General features: G+C 38.5%; 2 protein-coding genes across 2 annotated transcripts in view; one reads left to right on the top strand and one right to left on the bottom strand.

The window, feature by feature from the left end:
• The first annotated feature begins 4,062 nt into the window (after nucleotides 1-4,062).
• Nucleotides 4,063-10,641, top strand: dct (dopachrome tautomerase). The gene is made up of 8 exons (XM_080479237.1): nucleotides 4,063-4,631; nucleotides 4,781-5,080; nucleotides 5,826-5,926; nucleotides 6,831-6,997; nucleotides 7,087-7,266; nucleotides 7,385-7,520; nucleotides 7,615-7,816; nucleotides 8,852-10,641. Exons 1-8 carry the CDS (start codon nucleotides 4,340-4,342, stop codon nucleotides 9,025-9,027), a joined length of 1,554 nt encoding a protein of 517 aa, XP_080335363.1. The 5' UTR covers nucleotides 4,063-4,339; the 3' UTR covers nucleotides 9,028-10,641.
• Nucleotides 10,631-23,972, bottom strand: part of LOC308119304 (glypican-6-like) — an 87,183-nt gene continuing 73,841 nt past the window's right edge. Inside the window, exons 7-9 of the mRNA XM_080479236.1 lie at nucleotides 15,051-15,187; nucleotides 14,190-14,365; nucleotides 10,631-12,380 (exon numbers count right to left, since the gene is read on the bottom strand). Of these exons, the coding sequence (XP_080335362.1) occupies nucleotides 12,175-12,380; nucleotides 14,190-14,365; nucleotides 15,051-15,187 (519 nt within the window). The 3' untranslated portion in view covers nucleotides 10,631-12,174. The remainder of the gene's footprint in view (nucleotides 12,381-14,189; nucleotides 14,366-15,050; nucleotides 15,188-23,972) is intronic.

The raw sequence follows: 23,972 nt of genomic DNA, 5'->3' as shown, positions 1-23,972 counted from the left end.
TTCCAAGGATAATCACATAATTGGTGTGCAATACAAAAAACGTGGTTGCATATTTCACTGTGATTTCATACGGGGTGTACTGTTTACAACAATTTAATTATCCTCTAAGCACCATTTCAGTTGAGTCTGCAGTGAAAAAATGTATCCGCCAATTTACCTCATTTTCTTTTTAATTTACATAAATTACTTTGCTAAATGTTGTGCTAGAGTAGTAAATGTTATTTTCACTAATCTTAGATTATAATCAACATTTTCAGATTGCTGTGTGATATATTTTGCTTTTTATAGGGACAACATCCCATTTTGTTCAGGTGTCATGCCTTGGCTGTGATGAACAGCAACCACAGCACAGGTATATTATTTGGATTCTCAATCCACGCACATGCACTTATTTACTGACATTAATGTGACATAACTTCAACAGAGAAATTCCATTTGACTTCCTGGAATCCTGCTCACTAATCCTGTTGCGTGCAGTGAACCAGACAGGGCCAGTTGTGTAAAGGACTCAGTGGTCACACATGAATTTTCTCATGGAGCCAGATTCATGTGTGCTTGGGTTTATCTGGTACATTGCCTCTTTTAAATGTAGTTGACATTTGTCTGAAATCTGATTGTTTCACAAAAAGGAAAATCAAATAAGATTATTCTGAAAATTAATTTGAGTTTTATTTTATTTCTGATAGTTATATTGGTTTTGTGGTAAATGTAGATTTCGACACATCGAGACTACATTAATTAAGTATAAATACATTTCCAGCCACACATAAGGCATTTTCACACTTTGCAATCACACTGCCATTGTGTCTTTATTATCAAGTCAGGTAACACTCTTTTTTGTTTTTATTAACACTCCTATGAAAGGTAACACTTGTGTTTCACATGAGCAGCAAACTTAACTCCTTTATTTTATTAAACGTTTGAAAGTCGTGAAACAGTATTGTAGCTATGTGTTTGAGAATGACAGACTCCTCTTAACCTACAATAGAATGTAGAGTTAAAGTGGTGCAGTCACATGGCAGCCTGCTGGAATGCGTCAGGAGGATGGCAGACAACACTAAGGATCAGAGGTTTAACTCATGATGAAACATAATTGAGAGACGACTTCACCCACCATAGAAAGGCTGTTGTGGTTAATATCGGGTTGGCTGTTTTATGTTTACTGCTCAAGGGTAGTGAGACTTTCCATTTCAATATAGAACATCTTACGAAACCCCACAAAGAAAAGGAGTGTTTTGTGTTGAGTCACAAGTATAACCTCATGAAAGTGACATATGTATCAATGCTTTGTAGCCCCTGTGGTCTAAGTGAATGAAAAAAAGTACGAGACAAAAGTGGAGGTCATGGAAATTTTAACTATGTGTTTAATCTACAAAATGTATCGTGTGTGTGTGTGTGTGTGTGTGTGTGTGTGTGTGTGTGTGTGTGTGTGTGTGTGTGTGTGTGTGTGTGTGTGTGTGTGTGTGTGTGTGTGATATTAATGCCCAGGTAACGCAAAGGTAGAGTTTGTGCAAATGCCGCTCACTTAACTGTGATACCATCAGATTACGATACCAAATCACATGAACTGAAGTTGTATAACCTCAACTTTTCCATCATAGGTTTTCTAAGAAAAATTTATCCATTTTACATCCGTTCATGAATGAACAAGTTACTTCTGCCTTTAGGGTTTGTTTGGTTTTTTTGTGGTTTTTGTTTCATAGAAACTCTTTCAAAGAACCCGATCTTTGAGCTCTCTGTTGTCCTCAGATTATGAAGTCTTTGTCTCTTTATTTGATTGCACTGTAATGCAGCTGTAACAGTTTTACAGATTATCTAACAGAAAATAAGATTTTAGTCATAAAAGGCACATTTACCAAAATCTTGGAATTTTCCACTATTTTCTGCTCCTATTGGCAAGAAGCAAATGTGACTCTTAATTTTTTCCTGTTGTCGATTCAGATCCTCTATCAATTGAATCATAATCTATTAATCGGAGGTTAGGCGATGACGCCTTGTTAATTTTGACAGGGCCTTTCTGTACCAACAAGCAATATAGTCATTAATTATCTCTGTTGAGGAAGTTTTGTCACTGACAGTGCTAATTCATTCATCAGTCACTCACATGTCTTGTCAAGTGTGTTAATGTTTGGTCATTCATGGCATTGAAGTTCATGTTAAATCTTTTGTTTCATGCGCCTCCCTGTGCTTACCTTTTCCCTGTCATTTCAGACCCTGACTTCCTCCCCTCTGTGATTGTCAACTCCGCCCCTGATTGGTTTAATCTGTTCTTACCTACCTCATGTATAAATAGTCTCCGTTTGCCAGTTTACCTTGTTCTGTTCAAGTCTGTGTCGTCACGTACCAGGTTTTCATGTTTTTCAAGCTTATATTTTTTTAATCCTTTGAGCACTTTTTTGCTATTTGTAATTTTGATCGTCCTTGAGAATACCTTTATTTGTATTTCTTGATCATTGAACAAAGTAAAGACTTTTAGATAAACTGCTACGGTTTCTGAGTTGTGCATTTGAGTCCACCAGTTTTGTGTCTGAGGTCTTAATAACCACCAAATAATGGAAAAGGATTCAAATGAAACCTGATAGAATACCATCATTTACACACAAATAATCAAAAACTTGTGGGTATATGAGAGATCTATTAATGATCTATAAAGGATCTTTTCTGAGGCTCTAACTGTGGTTAGAGTACCTCTGGTTGGCGCGAAAAGGTCTGTGTGGCCCTCGTAAGATATACCTCTCATCACAAATTGAGTCAATCTGGAGAATGTGGCAGCTATCAGAATGTTCTCCACAGCGTCTTCGGACTCATCTGTGAAGAGAACATGACTAGTGGCAATTTTGGCAGGTTTGGCATTCTGTTGCAAATGCCAGTTGATCTGCATCTTGCCGGGGTGTCAGCACAGGCTCCGCATGTAGAAGCCGATCGCTCATGCTACCTTCATGGAGTCTGTTTCTGACGGTCTGGGCAGAAACACGCACTGCAGGGGTCTACAAGAAGTCATTTAGGAGCGCTCTGGCGGTGCTGCTCTACTCTTCCTGCTTGTACAAAGAAGCCGATAACTGTCTTGTTGCTGGGTTGTTGCTCGCCTACGCCCACCCCCTTCATGTCTCCTGGTGCACTGGCCTGTTTCCTGGTATCTCATCCATGCTCTTGACACTGTGCTAGAACACACAGCAAACCTTCTGGCCACTACATGTATGGTTGGCGTGCCACCTGAGCAACTTGTGTGGGCTTCAGATATGGCTTTATGATACCGTTAATGGTGAGGCCACTGGAAAAAAGTATTGACTAGCCAAGAATAGATCAGAAAATACATAGAGTGGAAAGTAACCTGTGACTACCACCTGCATAACTGTTCTTAAATAGAGGTTGTCTGGCTAAGTGCTTCTCATTTCTACCAATTCAGTTCTGTCCAGTTTCACAACAGCACGTGGACTTGATTTCCCATAAGCATTGCCTCCTAACTGAACAGACCGATACCCCAGGAGTCTGATAGACTTATTCTGTGATGATTATGTGCACCCTTTATTTTTTTCAGTAGCTCATATAGAAGCAGTGGAGAGGACTACTGGGTATTCCTGTTGAGTGCATCATTATAGTGATGTATGTGAATGCAGGAACAACAGCTATAGTCAAACAAAACAATAAGCATGATCATTTTTTGGGGGGATAATTTTCATTCTGTATCAAGTCAGCGAGTTCTATAGCCATTCTTTTCACAACCTTCAACACACCACAGATGTATGCTCAGACTTGAGGTGTAAAGCTGGTAACCCAGAAAGTGAGCCGACACTAAAAGTTTCACAGAGTACGAAAACCCTCTAGAAAGATTCAAGTGATTAGTCCGTCTCCGTAATATCACTTTATCAAAAGTGAGAGCATTGACATTCAGAGAATATTTGGTCAGATGACGATGGCTAAACTGAATTGATTGTTAAACATATTTTCTTTCAGACAAAGGGGCCATACAAAACATGAGCGTTCCCTCAGGCAGCTTCAAGATTTTCATGCAACTTTCAATATAACTCCCAGCTCAGCAGTCAGGTGATCATCACAAGACCTAGGGCTTAATCCCTCTCTACAAAAGCAGGAACAGAAAATAGAGCCTTTCCCTAATGTGCATGTAACCAACTGGAACACAACGCGATTTGGCTTTAACTTGTTGTTTCTACCGATGTCAAAACTATCACCGAATCTAAATTGAAGATACACAAGCGGAGACCACAGCAGAGTGAGATTTCACACTCTTTTGGAGGAACTAACTGGCCGTGATACAGCCGAGTGTTGATCTACAAACTGATTCGTCACCATTGGCTGGAGGAGAGGAAACAGGTGAAATATGATGATCGCACTGGGTCTGGGGCTTTTTTGTCTACTGCTGTCCATTCCGCAGCCGGTGGAGTCTCAGTTTCCGCGAACATGCTGCACAGTGGAGGGGATCCAGTCCAAGCAGTGCTGCCCTGCTCTGGGCTCAGACCCTGCCAACGTGTGTGGCTCTCTGTCTGGGAGAGGAAATTGCTCTGCTGTCCGAGTTGACACCAAACCCTGGGGCGGACCGTACAGGTTGAGAAATGTTGACGACCGAGAGAGATGGCCAACCAAATTCTTCAATCAGACATGCAGATGTATCGGTGAGTCTTACACAGCTTTATAAGATGCAGCTTCAGTAAACTGTGGAAGGAGGGGTAGATTCAAAAAGATAATGCTAACTGCCGTACCCGAGCCATCATCAACATGACCCCCCCCCCCATTATTGAATGTTTGAATCTTTGTGTTACAGGTAACTTTGCAGGATATAATTGTGGCCAATGTAAGTTTGGTTGGACGGGAGCAAACTGTGACCAGAGGAAAGCTCCCGTGGTGCGGAAAAATATTCACTCCTTGACCCCTGAAGAGCTCCAAGAGTTCCTGGATGCTCTGGAATTGGCGAAGACCACCGTTCAGCCAGACTTTGTCATTGGCACTCATCACTGGCTGGGACTGCTGGGACCGAATGGGACTGAGCCACAGATCGCCAACATCTCCATCTACGACTTCTTTGTTTGGCAGCATTACTACTCAGTGAGAGACACTCTTCTAGGTAAATGAACACGGTTGCCATTCCCTGATATGAAACAAACTCACCTGTTTAGTCAGTAGCATTTAGTCAGTTTGATAGAAATCATTGTTGATGATAGTGATAGTAATACTTTAGATACATTCAACATCAGCCCTAAATAGCTTTTACAAGTAAGACAAAAAGAAAAAAGAAGTTTAAATTAGTGAGCCCCTGGAATTTGACAAGCTTATATTAATTCATTCACTTGTGTAGATGCTGCCTAAAATACAACAAATGCAGAAAGGGTTTACAGTTAAAAATCTATAGCAATGCACCGCCATAAGAAAAAAACAGCACATATAGTTGCTAAGATGTGTTAACCTGCATTGAAAAAACCCAAAACATAAATCTCACACCGGTGGACAGTTAGTTTTGTTTTCAGTGGCGTGGAGCAAGGAAGAACATGTCATTTTATGCACTGGTTATTGGTGAGATTTGGGGTAGTGTGTTTCTGGCACAATTTGACACGAGAAGAGAAAACAATATCCACAATAACAAATTATACCCATTACTCTGCATTACTCTGAGTCCAAAATGTTTTCTGGATTAAAGTTATCTGTATTTTTCAAATGTGCCTTAATCTAATATAATCTATCATTATAAGGATGTATTCAACTTGTGTTTCACATTTTAGCTAAAAAGTTATAATATATATAGTTGTATCATTTATGGTGCTGATTTCTGCTTTGATATATGAGGAGGAGTTGATCATGAAATCTACTTGCAGGTCCAGGTCGTCCATTCAGAGCCATTGATTTCTCACACAAAGGTCCAGCTTTCATTACCTGGCACAGGTATCATCTCATGAGCTTTGAAAGAGAACTCCAGGTATGGGAGTGTTTCTGAAGTAATGCTATCAAGGGCTAAATGTTTTCTCTTGTACTCCGGAGTCCTGGGTGTGTCTGTGTGTGAAGTGGGGTTACAGAGTAAATTTTTTCAGTTTGATGGAGGAATTCGTACCATTCCTATGGTGTGATTTGCAATACCAAAATAAGACACTAACATTTTCTTTTTCTTTTTTTTTTAAAGACAGAGAAAAGTTTTTAGAAGCTATTATTTTGATTTTAATACATGGATTGTTGTGGTTGGCTTTTCAATTCAAGAAAAGATCACTGCAAGAATAATTAGGTTAAAATAAAAGTGTCTTTCTGTGCTCGTCTTGCATTGTTCTCCCTGTCAGTATGTTGAGGTTTTGAAGGATAGTTCCGCTTTACCCAAAAACCCCGTTGACATATAAACTGTTTGAAATGAATTTGTTCTGATTTTTACTTTATGAGTAAATTCTTGGAGGCGCTTCATTTTTTGTTGTTGTATACAACCTCACTGCAGCCTGTTGATTTGCAATAGACCTGTTGTTCTTTGTGTCTTATATGTGTGTCAGCTTATCCTGCTCAGAAGAATTCCCCTGTTGGGAAAATAAAGTGTAATGTAGCGTGACGTATCAAAAAGGCTGCTGCCAATCATGACAGTAGATTAAAAAAAAATGTTTGCAGAAGAAGGATTGTTGAATAGATTACTACGTGCACAGATTCTCCTATGATCAGCACTGATAAGAAAAAGAGAATAAGGGTAAGCTGATGGAGAGAGAGAAGCTAGGGAAGGAAGAGTGGAGGGAAGGTAAATATCTTAGACTGGGAACAAACTATCAAGATGTGTCAGCTTCCAAGAATACATGGTGCTGACCAGACAGAAATGTTTTCTAATGTCAATACAATTGATCTTCTCCCTGCAGAGACTGACTGGCAATGAGAACTTTGCCATCCCTTACTGGAACTTTGCCACGGGGCAGAGTGAGTGTGATGTGTGCACTGACTCGATGCTGGGCGGCAGGAACCCAGATAACCCCTCTCTCATCAGTGGCCAATCCAGATTCTCCAGATGGGGTGTGGTCTGCAACAGGTCAGCACGATATGTTGTTGTAAGGAAAAACACTTCAGGAAACAAGTGCGAGACGTTTTGTTCACCTCTAACTCCTCTTTTCCATCCAGCCTGGATGACTACAATCGTCTGGTGACTCTCTGCAACGGCACTGGGGAGGGGTTCATTCAGAGAGGAATCATGGAAAGAGAAAACATGTCCCTCCCTACCATGGGTGATGTCAGGAGCTGTCTTGGAATCAGAGAATTTGACAGCCCTCCTTATTTCACCAACTCGTCCTTTAGCTTTAGGTATTGCTCTATAATTATCAACTTAAACTGGTGCATGAGGCTCGTGTTTACATTTCCTCTCTCCTGCGATACAAATACTTTGTAAATCCAGAGTTTAAAATATCTTTTGTAAATACAGGAATGCTCTGGAAGGATATGACAGACCTGATGGGGAACTCGATGGGACAGTGGATAACCTCCACAACCTCGTCCACTCTATGCTCAATGGAACCAGCTCTCTGTCTCACTCCGCAGCCAACGATCCAATCTTTGTGGTCAGAATCTTCTGTGATCACAATTTCTCCATCACCTCCAAAAACAAGCCCAGTTTAAACAGTAAAGAGTGTCTCTGTTGTCCCTACCTCTCAGGTGCTGCATGCTTTCACCGATGCCATTTTTGACGAGTGGATGAGGAGGTTTGTTCCGACCAACTCCACCTTCCCGGACGACATGGCCCCCATTGGTCACAACAGGGACTACAACATGGTGCCCTTTTTCCCTCCCATCACCAATGAGGAGATTTATGTCACGGCTGAGCAGTTGGGGTATTCCTATGCAATTTCCCTGGATGGTGAGCAAATTTTGAAAGGGATTATGGAGAAATACAATTTACACGGCCCTACAGAGAGATGGATTAGACTTTTGCGTGTACAAATTATGTAGAGAGATGACAAAAGTATGAAAAATATTTATACTCAAGTACTAGTACTATTGCTAGTAAAGTTGTTACTACCCAAACAAAAAAAATCTATAAAAATACTCAATGTATTAATTAATTTAAATGATATTTAACTTAAATTAATTATCGATGGAGTTCTAAATATATGTAGCCATCAAACAAAACAGGAAGTGGTAATTGTAGTAGACTAATACTGCTTGTGATACATCATACGAGCCTTTAATTGGGAAAATGACCATAATTAGTATCTTTTGCATTTCTTCCTGTAATCTTAAAACTGAGTCAATTAAAGTGGGGCTGAATATTAATTTATTTGTAGCTTTTGGAGCATATCTGGAAATTGCGAGAACTATGGAAATAGATGCCTTTGACATTTCTGTCGAGTGTAATACAACAAGCATGTTTATAAATATAAACCCAGTCTGAAATGTCCTATTTAAGCTTCTTTCTTGCCAATGACAAATTGTGGGAGACCAGCACTCAGTAGGGTATCACAAGTGGGCAAAAAAAACATCTTTTTGAAGAAATATTTTCTGTGTAAAAGCGTTGTTTTTCCTGCTATAACACATAAAATATGTGAACTTTCGGTGAAGTTATAATATAATAGTGCAACAAACAACCAGAAAAGATTGTATATTTTACAAAGTTTCCAATTTTCAAGCATTTGTCCATTATAAAAAGTTAATATTGAGCATAAACACGTGAGAGTGGAGTTAGTGTAATGTATGTTGTGTGAAATTGCCCTGAAAGAGTTTTTTTAGTCATTGGACTGTGAGCCAAGACATTGGCTCACAGCTTCACCAAAACTTTGAAAAACTCCCATTCACATGGAAACACAAATTGTAATATAACCACAAATTAAAATGTTTTTTTCCCCCAGCAGTACAAAGTTTTTTAGAGAATATCTTCTGTTCTCCTTCTTGACAGAAGCGGATGGGGGACCCTCTGTATTCGTGATGGGTTCCACTCTGGGGGGAGTCTTCATGGGTCTCTTGGTGCTTCTCCTTATCTTTGTGCTCTACCTGCGTCAGCAGAGGAACAGAGGCTTTGAACCTTTGATAAAAGCGGATTTCACCAACAGAAAGTACACAGAGGAGGCCTAGAATTCACCTGTTGTACTGCGACACACGGCAGTGGTGGTACACACCCAAAGAGTCAGAGAGATCGAGGAGCCAGAATACAACATACAACTGTGAACCAAGTGAAAACAAAAACAAAAAATCCTGTAATTGAATTACATTTGTGCTTCTGACATATTAAATAGAATTTCATGTAATAACAATCATGTACCATTCATTGAAAATGATATTTACCCCATTCGACCTAGTTTATATGAATATACTTTAACCTTTGTTATTCTTTAAGAAAACCCACAAGAAGTAGCCCCCTTTTTTTTCTTCTGTTGCTGTGATTATTATGGATCTTTTACAAAGTTACAACAAGTACAAATCTATTGGAATGTTTTTAATAACAATTTATTCTCAAGAACAGTAACAAAACACAAATGCAATCGTCTTAATTGCACCGAAAAACAGTAAGGCATATTTGCTCAACTCGTTCTTCATCCTCCAGTTTGAAACTAGATTCAATACTTTTCCTTCATATGGACTGAAATTCATATAGTGATGCAGTACTTGTAAAAAAAATGCTCACGTATAGCTTTTTCTGCACACTCTAGTTCTCTGATAACTCGTCTGACCACACACCCATTTTTTATTCTTTTATTGCAAAAATATTTAAAAGTTCAATGATAGAACACATAAAAAGGGCATCCTATGAGATCAAAAGTCGTAATAAAGAATGCTTTTAAATGAGATGTTGGACAAAATTTCTCTGTATTTGTGTCGTTGTCGTGTGGCTGCAAATGCACACTTAAATGCAATAAAAAAAAAAAAAAGAAAAAAAGTTGAACAAATATTTATTTGATTGAGTGCGGAGTGATAATAAAGACTAATTCTGCGGACATGTAAGCTTAGCTGGCCTGGTGGTTATGAACCTGACGGGCTCTCAGAACAGTGGATGTACATACAGGCTGGTTTTGTCCGCCCCCCTCAGCACTGCCAGGCCTCTCACATTCTCTATAAGTACGCTCTACTGAGGAGCTTCACTGGAGCATTCAGCCCTGTCCGGTCTCCACAGATTCTCATTTCACAGGTGACTGTGGTCGGCTTCAAGCCTGTCTGTGCTGCAGACATAACCATTCAAGCTTTCCAGATAAATTTAGGGACCCTTTCTTTGCATTTTTAGTAACCACTGTGTGGTGTTTGCTACTCCTCGTCCCTGTTAATTCCTCCACTTCCTACAATTGTGGTATGATAATTCATTTTAAATATAATTTCAGCTTCATTATATTAATTTGGATTCAGCAATGAATGAAAGTTATCCCAGAGGACAGGCTTTGGTGATTCAGTCACATGCAAAAGTAACAAACACAGCTCCTATTTAAGCAATTCCAGGATTTATGAAACATCCAAAATACATTTTGTAAATATTTGCATACATTAGAAAACAATATAGGATCCAATTTCTATGTATTAATACAGAGATCACAGCAGCACAAGACTTCTTTCAGTGATATTAATTCGGTATTAAATGGATGTGCTTCACTTTTTAAACTGTGCATGCCTCTTTAAAGATCACACGTGGGATGCGACTCCAAACTAATCTGCATGACCTGTACTTATAATATCAGAAGAATAAATCTGTAAACCACTGCAATATTTATCCGTCTGAGCCTATGTTCACTTACTGTCTTACTTTGCGCTGATTCTGCAGAGTGGTTGAGTGGAAACACCATTTGTAACCACTTCAGATAAAAGAAAGCTCGTTATAAATCAGATATTCTATATAAGATGTGTATTCAACCTTCTCTGACAGGGGAACTTTGATTTAAAATCAAGATGTGCACCTATAACACTGGCACCAGGACTACTCTGACAGAATAACTGTACAGATGCATGCCAAAGAAATTAGAATATCCTTAAGAAGTTATTTTTGTACGCTCACGTTTAATTTTTCTATAAATTTCAGTTGCGATTATTATAGTCTGTGGTTCAAAATAGATGAAACATCTGCTATTATGAAATCTTCTAGTATTTGCCACATATACAAATTATTTTGATTTGTTATAAACAATAAGCCAAGGTCATAAAAAACAAATTTAAAGAAGCTTTAAATATCTCAGTTTATTCTCAATGATACATCTGAAAACACATAAACGTTTCACTGTTTAAGTCAGTTTATGGGGACGGGAGGTTATTCCAAATCTTTGAGATGCACCTGTACATAGATATGACTTTCATTCTTTGTGAACGACTGCACTATTATAATTCTGTTGAGGCAGTCCACTCCTGAAGCCAAGTCAGAGAATCTGCATGTTATGAAAAAAAACAAACAAAAAAAACCATACTGAAATTAAAACTGTTGCAAGGTAAACTTGTATATAAAAGTAAATCTTAATCTTTGCTATAAACTGTGCAGATTCCATGACCAAGCCATGATGTAGTGCACTTCAAATCCCACTAAACTGCATGACTGAAAATGTTGGCAAACATAGAAGAAAACAATTTGGAAGTGGCATTTGCTCGGAAATCAAACAATATCCCATCTGATTATTTTTATGAATATTTCATAGCTTCTGGTCATAAATCAATACATGGCACACGAGTTAATGAAAGTGGAGTGAGCAGTCAATCAAAACCAAAGAAAGGCGAAAAACCCCCACTACTCTCATTTAGATGATTATGCATCGTTTTAAAAATAAAATAGAACTTGCTTTCTAAAATTTCTATGCCTTATTCAGGAGCATCAAAATTGCCACATTCGCAACATTTTCCAACACAAACATTTTTGCATTTCAAAAATCAAAACAATCAAAGTGCGTGTGATATTTTCCACATGGAGACCTACAATGATACCTGCCATATGTGCAAGAAATATATATATATTTTTTTAAATCTCTGAAGCAGAGTTTGTTGGGCCAGCATTAGTGTTAGGTGGAGAAGTGACGCTTTAAAAAAAATCAAGTCAGAGGATGGCACTGCACGATCTTTGGGAAAGTGGGAAATCATGATGTATGACTGCTCTCTTTTTGGGAGCAGGCTCCTCCAGCCACAAGGCCAGCAGCGTGGACGCTGTCTGCTTGACTGTAACTCCAATCTGCCAAAATACAAAAACTGCGAGGAAAAAAAAAAAAAAACAACAACAAAAAACCCCCCCTGCTGTCCATGTTTAGCCCTCTTCCTCTAGCATTATCTCCATTGTCGGTGAAGTGCCAGGGCAGAGAGGGCCAGCATGGTTGGCAGGGCTACAGACGGTGCACGGAGCGGGGCCGAGTCATCCACAGGCCCGCTCCGGTCGGCTTTCACTACCGGGGTCTCTGTGGCACCACTGTCCATGTATGTGGGGCAGACCTCCGTGCAGCCGCTGCCACTGCCTGAGCCACTGCCTTCATCGCCTGCAATACCAGAACGAGACACAAGCCAGAATGAGCACAGCTCAACAGCACAAGTACGACACGAATCAACTCAACCAGAATAGAGAACTTTAAACTTTTTGACACAGAAATGTAAACTTTCGCCATTTGCATATAACACAAGGTTCAAAAACAAAAAGGTCTATGACTATTTGAAAACGGTCACAAGAAACCACTAATTCACATGTACAGAGCTGGTTTTTCTTATAGACTTGGCAGATACCTGGTTCACTTTGTAAATGATAAATGAAAGGTTATATAGTGCACGTTGCTGCTTGAGCAGTCTCATTATGCTTCACACCATCAGTCATATTCACTCATTCAAACACACACACACACACACACACACACACACACACACACACACACACACACACACACACACACACACACACACACACACACACACACACACACACACACACACACACACACACACACACACACACACACACACACACACACACACACACACACACACACCAACCGCAACAGCAGCCATGCAAAGTGCTCACACACTATTAGGAGCAACTTGTGGTTCAGACTTAAGGGGGGCATTTTTTCCAGGGGCATTGAGAAGAATTTACATTAATATATTTTCATAGTTGGTACAGACTCAAACAGAGCTAATAACCCTAAATATTAAACTTACATACATTTTGCAAAGATTAATTATGAAGTGCATCAACACTGCTCTAAATTTGCATCTATTTGCAAACTAGAAGAACATGTATACAAAAATAGAAAAGCAACATGAGCAAATAGAGATGTAGGACAATAGAAATGATTATGAATGTAGTAAAAATAGTAGTAATAATAACATTGTTACTAATTAACCTATATTTAATAATTTTACATTTCCAAACATTTTCTATGCAGTTGATAAAACTTTGAATGCATTCGTTTGCAAAGTAGCATAATGTATTTCCTCTGAAGTATGAATCATGGCTGACATAATTTACAAAACAAATATGTATGTAATGTGACAAAAATAATCATTGTAATGAAAAAATATATTCTAAATCTTCTTTTTCTGAACCTGAAGCCTAAGCAAAGTGAAAATCTTCTTTAATAGTGTTGCAATCCCGATGAGTCACAATAAAATGTATTATCAATATTGAAGAAATGTGTAATTGTTTTGCAGCTCTAGTTAGAAGTGCAAAACCAAACCCATGGGATATAGGGGTTCTTGTACATCAAGTCTTGGAGCAAGCAATCTAGCAACCATACATGTATGTACACACATGTACATTTGTGTGTACATCTTAGTCCTTGAATATATAAACTCTGACTCAGTCATGATAATCTCTAATGGATCAATCACCATGTTACATATTTTGTCATAATTATGGATTAAACAAAACAAACTCAAACATTCAGAATATTTTTGATAAATTATCCTTGATAGTTGATATGTTTGAAAATGGACTTAAATCAACCAAAATGACACATTCCCAATCTACTACTCGAACGTGATTTCATTTTCATTGATGAAGACCAGAGCTGCAGGGATTTGTATTGCCCACCGCTGATATTCGATATTTGCACCTTCAGTGCCCCCTGCATCTTTACTGGTGCTGATTACTGCTGCCTCGAGGTCAGGGAGCATTTCAAAGAAGACAGATTATCAGGATAAGTGACAAGCAGCTGGAACATGAACCTGACCGAACAGGGCGGGGAGGGCAGTGCTAAAAAAAATAAAATTAAATTCTGCCTCTGGTTAAAATAAATACAAAAATAAGTAGGATATTGTCACATTTGTTTACATGACAAAAGTGACAAATGACTTACTTGAGTCTTGAAAGTAGATATCATTGCCATTGTAGGCATTTTTCAGCTTGTTGGTCATCACCCTCAGAGCCATTATCTGCTGACGGATTAAGGTGTCCGGGCGAGTGATGTCCACCAGCACCTCGGGGTTGTGCACCTGGCTGGTGAGCCCATCCTTCTGAACCTCCGGAAAGTACCTGCAAAATCATTTATTTTCTTTTAATTTCATTCTGAACATAGATGACTGCATCCACATGAAACACGGTACAAAGGGTTCGAAAAGGACTAGATGGAAGAAGATGTCGACAAAATCTGACCGACTCATTGGGCGCAATGTTCTGACATACTTCTCTGAGGAAAACATGTCAGCCGGCTGCATTCCTGTCCGATACATAAGCGGCAGGTTATCATGTGAGAGCAGACCACCAATCATCTGACTTAAAAGCTTTTGTTTCCTATAATCCCAGGCCACCTCGGTTGATGTGCACCTCCAGAGTGAAAACGGCAAGCTCAGATACCTTTGACTCTTGACTTTGACCTCAGAAATGACGGAGGGCGTCAGAAGCACCCAGCAAAATACTTCACTTCACAAATAAAATGTTTCTTTTTACCGGACGTCATCTTCAATCATAATAAACGTGCAAAAAAAGATTCAGAGCACATTAAACCATTTAAGTAGTTCAAAGGTTGAACCTGCGGTTTCTGTTGGATGAATCACAAAGTATGTGACGCTCTCGCACAGCAGAGTTTAAGTCAGTTAAAGTAAGTAATCTGATTCCTTGTCCCGGATTAGACTGCTTAACATCAGGAGGCGAGCTGAAAAGACTTTGGACTTGTGAGTAACTGTTTGTGTCAGCCCGCACTGGCTCCCGCTGGCCTTACCTGCCCTTGGTGTGCCCGTTCCAGCAGTCCTCATCGCTGGCATTTCCAGCGGTCACTCTGTCCTCCACACACATTGCCTCGGGCAGGTCGGACCAGAATTTCTTGGACAGCTTTAGCTTTTCTTTAATGTCAATCACCTAAACAAAGAAGAGACTGTTGTTGATTAAGACGCACCATAAAGATGTTGATCTATTCTGCCTCTCGGGTGAAAATATAAACAGCATGTACATGAGTGAAGACTGCACCAACCGAATGAAACACCTGTGCCAGTGATCTTGTCCGGAGCTTAATGCAAACAAGCATGCAAATGGTAAGTAAGCACCGTTACACACACACACACGTTAATGTAAGAGTGAGACTTTGCCGTTGCTGCGCTTCAGAATCGTGCAGCACATCAAATATTTAACCCCGATTCTTGTTCTGTCAGAAGAGAGGTGAAATGTGGTCACAGCCTCCAGCGAATCCAGTTTCCTTTGAGAGAAGAATCGAGGAATGACCTGACCTGGATGACTGAGAATCGTCAGAAAAATATAAAGCAACATTTACATTATACTGAGTTATTTTGCTGTAGAATAATATCAAATGAAACATTCAGAAAAAATAAATAAATAAATCACATAGAGTGTCTGCAAGGGTGACAATTCACAAATCTATTCCTATCGAGCATTTCTAATGGATATGTACTACGATGCTTCAAGAGTGTCAGATAATGCAAATATTTCAAATCTTCCTTATATTTATAGTTGCATCATCACCATAATGAATATTCAAACAGTTAATAATTGATCTTGGTAGAAATTATATTCTAACGTGTAAATTCCTCAATTTCTGTCAACATTTTAAAAGTCATTGACTATATGATTATTTTGTAAATATCTTTCTTGATAATATGATAATATGAATCAGACCGTTTGGAGAATTTTTTTCCAAACCACAGGCAACATTTTTTAAAAGTTAATAACCTTCACCTTTTCTTAAATCATACAGTTGAACTGAGTTGAATTTTCTTTTCCTTTTGCTGCAAAAGTGCATAAAGGTTTATGATAAATATTAAATATTTCTTTCTTTTTTTTCCAATAAAAGATTCTCACTTTAGTTTTAATGTCTGGATCTTGTTGGACAGCAGTGTATAAGCACTGTTCATAATGAATAATTGCTGAGATGAAATTTGAACCACAAAATAAAATGTTTGAGTGCTTCAGCTGCACTAGGAACTATGGGCAATTCAGAAAACGCATGTTTTTGGGCCACACAAACAGAAGATGCAATGCTGCACCGATGCACAAATTCAAAACACTACTTATTAATGCTTTAATTTTGTATAACATTATATACAGTGTGCCTGAAAAGCTTTTTGTCTTCTCACACACCCTGATTCCTTTATTTACTACCGCAACCCCCAAAGTACGCCAGCACTTTAATTTCAGTCCTCGTAATAGAAAAATAAGCACAGAACCTGTACCCTTGATACTCATGACATGTATATATGAAATGATTTAGGATTGGTGTCAAGTTAATTATGTGCTAACTGTGTGTACCTTTGCTTTTTAAGCCTCAAAAAATGCATCCCATTTGTGAAATGATCATAAAAACATGTGAACACATTTTATCAAAAGAAGATTTAACCCTGAGACATCCGTACTTCTGGACACTAAGTAAATGATTTACAGCTAATTTCCCTTCTATACAAACTATCAATAGTTGACATCAAAAGAAGTAAAACCATGCCGGCTTGCAGCAATAATTTCGACTTGAATGTCAGACTTAAATGCTCCTTTGCATCCCGGCCATGTGACAAAGTCAGATATCGTTTCCTGACTTGAGCCTGTTGAACTCCAATCTTTCATCAAACACACAGAATTTGACATATTTCACTGAAGCTGAAGGAAAGCCTGATAGCAGCAGGTTGGCCCCATTATCTTTTTCCGTCTGACTTGCTGTTGGCTTACGTGAAATTGTAGTGAACCTGAGCAGAACATGAAAGGTGCTGTACTGCCTGTGTGACGCTGCTGTAGGCCTCGACACTGCTTTTGATGTGTTAATCCTGTCACACTGATGCCAAAGCACTTCAGCAGCCCTGATACTGCCCAGAGGGTCAAGGCTGCACTCAATACAAGAGATTGACTGGCAATGTTTGACTAAACCTCATACATTAAGTTTAGTTGAACAAGTGAAAGATTTTCAGTTTTTACCTGGATCTGCTGGCAAAGCGGGACGCGTAAAAAAGTTTGATTTAAAAACTGTGAATTACTCACGTTTTAGCAATGCAAACATTTGATTAGCGGCTTCATTTGGACACGTTCTTGCAAAATGTTTACTTCTCAACAGGCTGTTTTAACACGCTGAGACAGCTTTCTGGAGGATAACTGACACACAAAGTTGTCATCAACCATGTAATCATTAAAGAAATGTTTAGCTGCTTCACTCAACCGCAGTGAAAACACATTGTTCAGCACATGAATTAAACAGTAAAGAAAATGAGAAGGAACAAACATACTTTAAATAGTTAAAAAAACAAAAAACAAACCTCTAATATCGGATAATGAAACTTCCAAAATAAGTGGAACGGTTCATTTTAGGAATAATAATAATAATAATAATAATAATAATAATAATAATAATAATAATAATAATAATAAAAGCCACCCTCACATGTCGAGGGCACAGGTACGGATTACAAATATTCACATATACACAAGTCTTCAAGTAGTACTTTTGTTTGTAGTACACTTACAAAAACCTCTCACAGCCACGATGCAAACGTCACAAGTCAGTAATCAGAATATTCCATACATTTTTTTTAATAATAGAAAACACACTAACACAATTTTTAATTTCAGTGTTCTTTTTAATCTATATATGTGGCAAAATTTAATTCTGCAATAAAAGCAAAACAAAAAAAAACCACATACACAAGTATCCTTGTTTTGTAAGAGGGAAGAGATGGAAAAAATGTTGTTTGGACAATTACAAATAAAGTGCATTTTTGTGTGGGCTGGATTTGTGCTTGCACATGAGCTTAAAGAGAGTCCAGATGAAAATATTTTTTTTAAACAGGGGCAATATATTTTGGGTACATTTTCAGATTGTAAAGAATTCAGGAATCTTATTTTACATTTTTTGGGTTAGAAAATGGTGAGAATTGACAGCTGTCTAAAAGATTGTGCAAATCTTTTGAGGGAACTGAAAAACAACAACCCTGCAGAACCAGCAGAAAAATATGTTTTAACTACACTTATTCCTTAATTATATTATAATTATTAACATTATATTTTTAATTTAGTTTTTTCCAATACATTTTTAAACCTTGGCTTGAAATTAGGCCATTCAATCATAACATACTACAATTTGAAAATCGTAAGTTGTTACTGAAAAATGAAATCAATATTCAACATATTTGCATTGATTGCTTTAACAAAGAATAATTCTGTTTACGGTAAAAGGAATTGACAGGGTCTGTTATATGCTTTAATGCTCATCTGAGGAATCTGGTTTAAATGCCTGTTACTGAAAATGCAACTCAGTGTTGATAGAAAAATAAATATCTTCTGCAGATCTTGTAAAATGTGCGCTTCATTGAACATTTTCAACAACAGTAGTTTTACTTGCACACACACGTATCAGAGATTCTATTTGAATCCACATTTTCAGGACTTTTTTTTTTTTTTTTCCATCCGCTCCTATCACTAAGAAAAACAAAAACAAAAGAGCCAGCTATCAAAAACAACCTGGCATGCAACCGACTGCGATGCACACTAGATGGCACTATGTCTTTGAGAAACGTGGGCATGAGCGCCACACCAAGAGAGCAGGGCTGGAAGTGAGGAGACACATTTCAAATAACCCCACTGTAGTTGCTAATTGGGATTTCTTTTCTAAACATCAGCATTCACCTCCAGATCGGGTACATGACGAGCAAAGCGATGTGTTGGAGGTCTCCAAACAGGAGGCGAACACTTCACTGTGTTCGTGGCATGTTAGAGAGAGGAGGGGGAGCACAAAGGAGATTCTTATTATAATCAGCATCAGATTGCTGACAGCGCTGACATTCTCATTAAACTTGCAATGCAGATCACAGACACAACACCTCCGCCCGCTTCACACGGGGATATTACTTTGTGTTTGTTTCTGGTGACGCTCTAACAAATGACTGTTATCATGTTCTGCTACAGATACTTCAAGTCCTGATGACACTCGAGGCGGCGTTAGTGTTTTGATCTCTATAGATTGTAAGACCTGACGAGAAAGATAGAAACATTTACTGTTGTTAAACAATATAAAGACATATATATATATATCTCATATTTTTTTCTCCATGAGATTTCAATAGCATATGAATTTTTGAACATCAATCAAAGAACAACTGTAAGAAGTGCTGTCAAATGACAGAAATGTGTTACTGTCAAGACTTTTTTTTTTTTTTTAGATGAATGTTGTCAGCTAACTTGGAGTAAAGTAAACTTTTAACAAATGAGAAAAGCCCATTAATGCACTAAGGGATGTTTAAAAACATATTTTAACAAGTCTAAATAATCTTAACGGCTTATTGTTTTTCTATTTAAAGATTAAAAGAGTGACATTTTGTCAAGATGACAATTTAAAGTAAAAAAAAAAAAAAAAAAAAAAAAAAAAAAGGATTAGAAAGCATCGTTTATGCAGATAGTTGAAGAGTTCTTGCCAAATACAGCCGGATGTACAATATTTTACTATCTGGGTAACTGCAGCATTACAGTCTGCGGTTAACCAGATAGTATATTATTGTTTACAACTTATAAATGATAAATACCGAAAACTGAACACGTAAAAATGTTTTTTTTTTCTGTTGGATTTCTCACATCAAGTAATTTCTACAGTCATCTCAACTCGTCACCCTTTTCTGAAGGTTAAGTTCAAGATGACGCTGTTTTAAACTGAAAAAGAGCATTAATATATATGGATTCATCCTACCGGGCTCTCGGTGGCCTTGCTCTGGCTATGTTTTATGAATCATGCCATTTATATTCTATGTTTCTTAAAGGCACAACGCAATAATGCCACAGTTTAGTGTAAATCCAGAGCTATATATACAGTATGTGTAAAGCAGAAGTGTCATACACTATGTTTCCCAACATGATACTGAAAGTCTTTTCAGTCTCACTACAATCGTTTGCTTTTAAGTTTGTATGAATCTCTTTTAGTAAACTGAAAATAAAGCTTACTTTGCCATATATTCACATATATATAGGGTAAACAATGGAAACACTTAAACATTATTGGATCATCCAAACGGGCAATACATTTCTCATATGCAAGAATAAAATGCAGTATTTTCATGGATTTGTTTTTCTGTACTTCAAACATTTGCATAGCATTTGGTCTCAACCTCAAAGGTTTATCTGAAAACCAAAATTTATTTGACATATAATTTATTAAAAGCAAACAAACAAACAAACAAACAAAAAAATGCTTGTGAATTTCCAGGAGCAGCTGGTCACTGTAGTCCCAAATGCAAATAGGAGTGTATCTGATGTGCTGTATTTGAAGAGGGAGATTAATCCACATTTGGTGCTGTAATGGGTATTAACTGCAGCGAGATGCACTGTGTACGTATACGATCCAAAGATCAGCCTTGTTTATAATCATTAAGAATCGAGTCCTCCGCTGGGACAATGATTTATAGTGAAGAGTTTTAATAAATGGCAGATTTAAAAAAAAAAAAAAAAAAAGTGTGGTTAAGACAAGATAATCAGAATTTGGTGACATTAACAAGATTTATTTTATTTTTTTCGGCTTTCATGATGTTTGATGACAGTCAGAAAAATACAGAAAATGAACTGATTTCTCGCTTACAGTCCTTTGTTGCAGAAGAATTCCCGTTCATGTAATAAATTAAACCTTGAGGATGAAGAGCAGCAGTGAGGTGTGCTTTTGTCCTCCTTTCTCCTTTGCTTCCCTTTCTTCCTCAGCCATATATTTTTGTTGCACATTTTGCCCTGTCCCCTCCTGCTTCCTGTCATGAGCTATATATTACTTCATTGTGTTTTTCCCTTTCGTTTCTTTCTCTCCTCCTCCCCCCTCCCCGGTATTACCCTGCATGGGTTTCTCTTTTTGGTCTTTCTTTCTGATACTTTAGTCCAAAGTGAAAGTGAAGGTTTCAGGCGAGCTGACCCGTGATCTGAGACCGGAGCTCCCATCCTGAAAAAGATCTGTGAATAAAAACTCCAGTTCTTTCTTTTATTGTAATATACAATGTTATGCTTTGTTTCCTCCTTGTTCTCTCAGTGCAATAATTACATATATTTTGAGAAATCACAGTCCGAATGAGCTGCAGGGCATAACAGCAGTTACTAGAAATATATATATATATTTTTAACTATAGGGTTAAACAAGGCCAATTATTATTATTATTAGTTTTATTATTGGTCTATCTTTCTCATTTCCATAGGACCAAGTGTTTGCTCTTCTACATAGGGTTTAAACATAGATAAACAAGCAGCCTCTAGTGTATTACGGCTCACACAGCACAGTGTGCAATGATCCAAACACCTTTAAACTTTTATTTTTTTTTTCCGATCAGAAATTAAATCCACTCGACCAACCGGGATGTACAGTATAATGTTTACCCTCGGTAAAAAAAAGTAATTGGCGAGCTCGACTGGACAAACAGGAAAGACTGTTTACAGAGAATAATTATTTTCACAAACAGCAGTGTGAGTCGATGAGATAATGGTGTGTGCAGACACTCAAGGTATTTCTTACAATATTCATTGTCTATCTTGTGTTTCCGAGAATGCAGCTGAGCGAGCGGACAAGGCAGAGCACGACTTCTGGAACTTTCTGTGTGCATGGCAACAGTGCGGCTCTGGTGCGGCATCTTTTGAGCTGGGAAGAGAAATGTAAGGGAACTGTGCTTTGACCAGTGGTTTGCAGACGCCCTTGCCTATTCTCAGATCAAAAGCTGATGTGTCATTGGCTTTGAAGCTGCAGTCACACTCCTGGCAACAGCACAATGTCAGCGGCCTGAGCTCTTATCTGGCCATGGGATGATGCATCGACGTGCTGTGTGTCTTTCATTAAAAAAAAAAAAAAGAAAGAAAAGAAAGAAAAGCGGTCAGACTCTCTAACTTTATGTCCAGAAACTCACGCAGACAGACAGTCATGCTGTACTCACAGTGCTCGCTGTCACCCTCCGCTGCTCTGTCAGCTGAGTCAATCTGCTCTTCTCCCCTTCTCGAGTTTAAAACACACCACCACCTTGTTTAATTAACAATTAGTCCCTTTTCAAGAACATATCTGTCATCGCTGTTTGACACGGAGCATATCCCTCTGCTTCAAGTCGGAGCTAAGTTAGTGCATGTTCAATCTAATCATAGACTCGACAGCAGGTCTTACCACTAAACCCACAAGGGCAGACAACTCCTCGATCAACTTATTTTCCCTGGCAACTGCTCCTCCTGTCTGAGTTAAAATAGTTTTTCATTTGATACGAATGCAGTATTCTTCCTGCATCTCAATTACAGAGGTCACAGAGTCAGCCCTGCTCATACCAGAGACCTTGGCCATGCCACAAGTCTCTCCCTGACCAGTGACCGCTTTGAGGACAGACCGAATAGTTTCTCACAAGGAGAAAGGCCGCAGTAAGAATAACTCTGCCTCTTCATCACATTCTCCATTGAGTTATATTGTTGACTGAGTCAGTTCTAAAAACTAATGCCCTCTCCTGTGGTGGCGGTGCCAACAAATCGACTGCAACAGTGTCGAGTATCAGGGGGACTGAGGCCCTGTGGGTGCATGTCCTCGGACATGGTTATTAAATCTGGTGTCTAACATGTCATAAAGTCTTCCCCATTGGTTCAGGTCAGCCCAAACACAGCAGGTTCTCTCAACCAAGACCTGCCATCTGGCTTTAAAGCACTTTCAGCATATTAAAACCTCATACAGTAGAAACAACATTGGCTCGCCCAAAGCATGCAGAGGAAATAACCTTTGCGATTATGTTCCGGGCAGCAGTTGTCTCTAGTTTGTCATGTCCTTTTTGTCCTTGTCTGGAAACACTCACCTCAAAAGTGACTGGCGGTGTCGCTCAGAGCAGGTAACTACCAGAGTGCATATATTCAATCCATACCCGTCAAGAGAGGGCACAAACAAATATGTTTTCCGCCTCTGTGACTTCACAACCACAGAAAATACATCACACAGTTATTTATTTTACACACAAATGGAATTTGTTTAACAAGCAGACTCGTCCTAATCATGCGAAAATGTGGTTTGTTAAGATAATGCAGCCCCCGGTTTGCCCGTTTCCCACCGGGCCACATGTGAGCATGATAAATCCATTTTTAGCAACATGCAGCAGTTTCTTCAACAACTTCTTGTCTTCCTTGATTACAACTGATTGTGTCCTCGAATAAATCTGCCGCAGTAAAAACGTTACGAGGCAATTTGACGCGGACAAGTCTCCACCAGGGCGATGTATCTTTCTCATATCTCCGGATGACAGCCCTGTCAGACTAATCATGCTGCTTCCTGGCAAAATAATTCTGTCGGAATAAATAAAAAAACAAAAAAAAGGCTGTTATTTTCTTTATTTAATTTTTTTTGTGACTTTGCAGTCCCGCAATGTTGTGTGATCCATCTTAATGGTCCATCTGACAGAGACGGGAAGAGATACTGTTAAACCAATAAGCAAAGCAAATGAATATTTATCACGTCTCAGTGCTGCACCTGAAAATATTATGGTTTCAATAAAGAAATATACTGTATGTTGTAATTGCTTGAGTGCTTTACACCGACATTGCTGCTTCATGCAGTTTGTGTATGTTGTCAAAAGCAGATTTGGTTTCATAATCCAGTGAAAGAAACGTGAACTGAATCCAAACGCTTTCAATTTGTGTGACACCCCCAGAGGCTTACACTTATTTTCAACTTTTAACAGTCTCCATG

Source organism: Lipophrys pholis (assembly GCF_963383615.2).
Source record: "Lipophrys pholis genome assembly, chromosome: 13".
Classification (NCBI taxonomy): Eukaryota; Metazoa; Chordata; class Actinopteri; order Blenniiformes; family Blenniidae; genus Lipophrys; species Lipophrys pholis.
The sequence above is the reverse complement of the archived record's forward strand: the minus strand, read 5'-3'. Positions and strand labels throughout refer to the sequence as shown.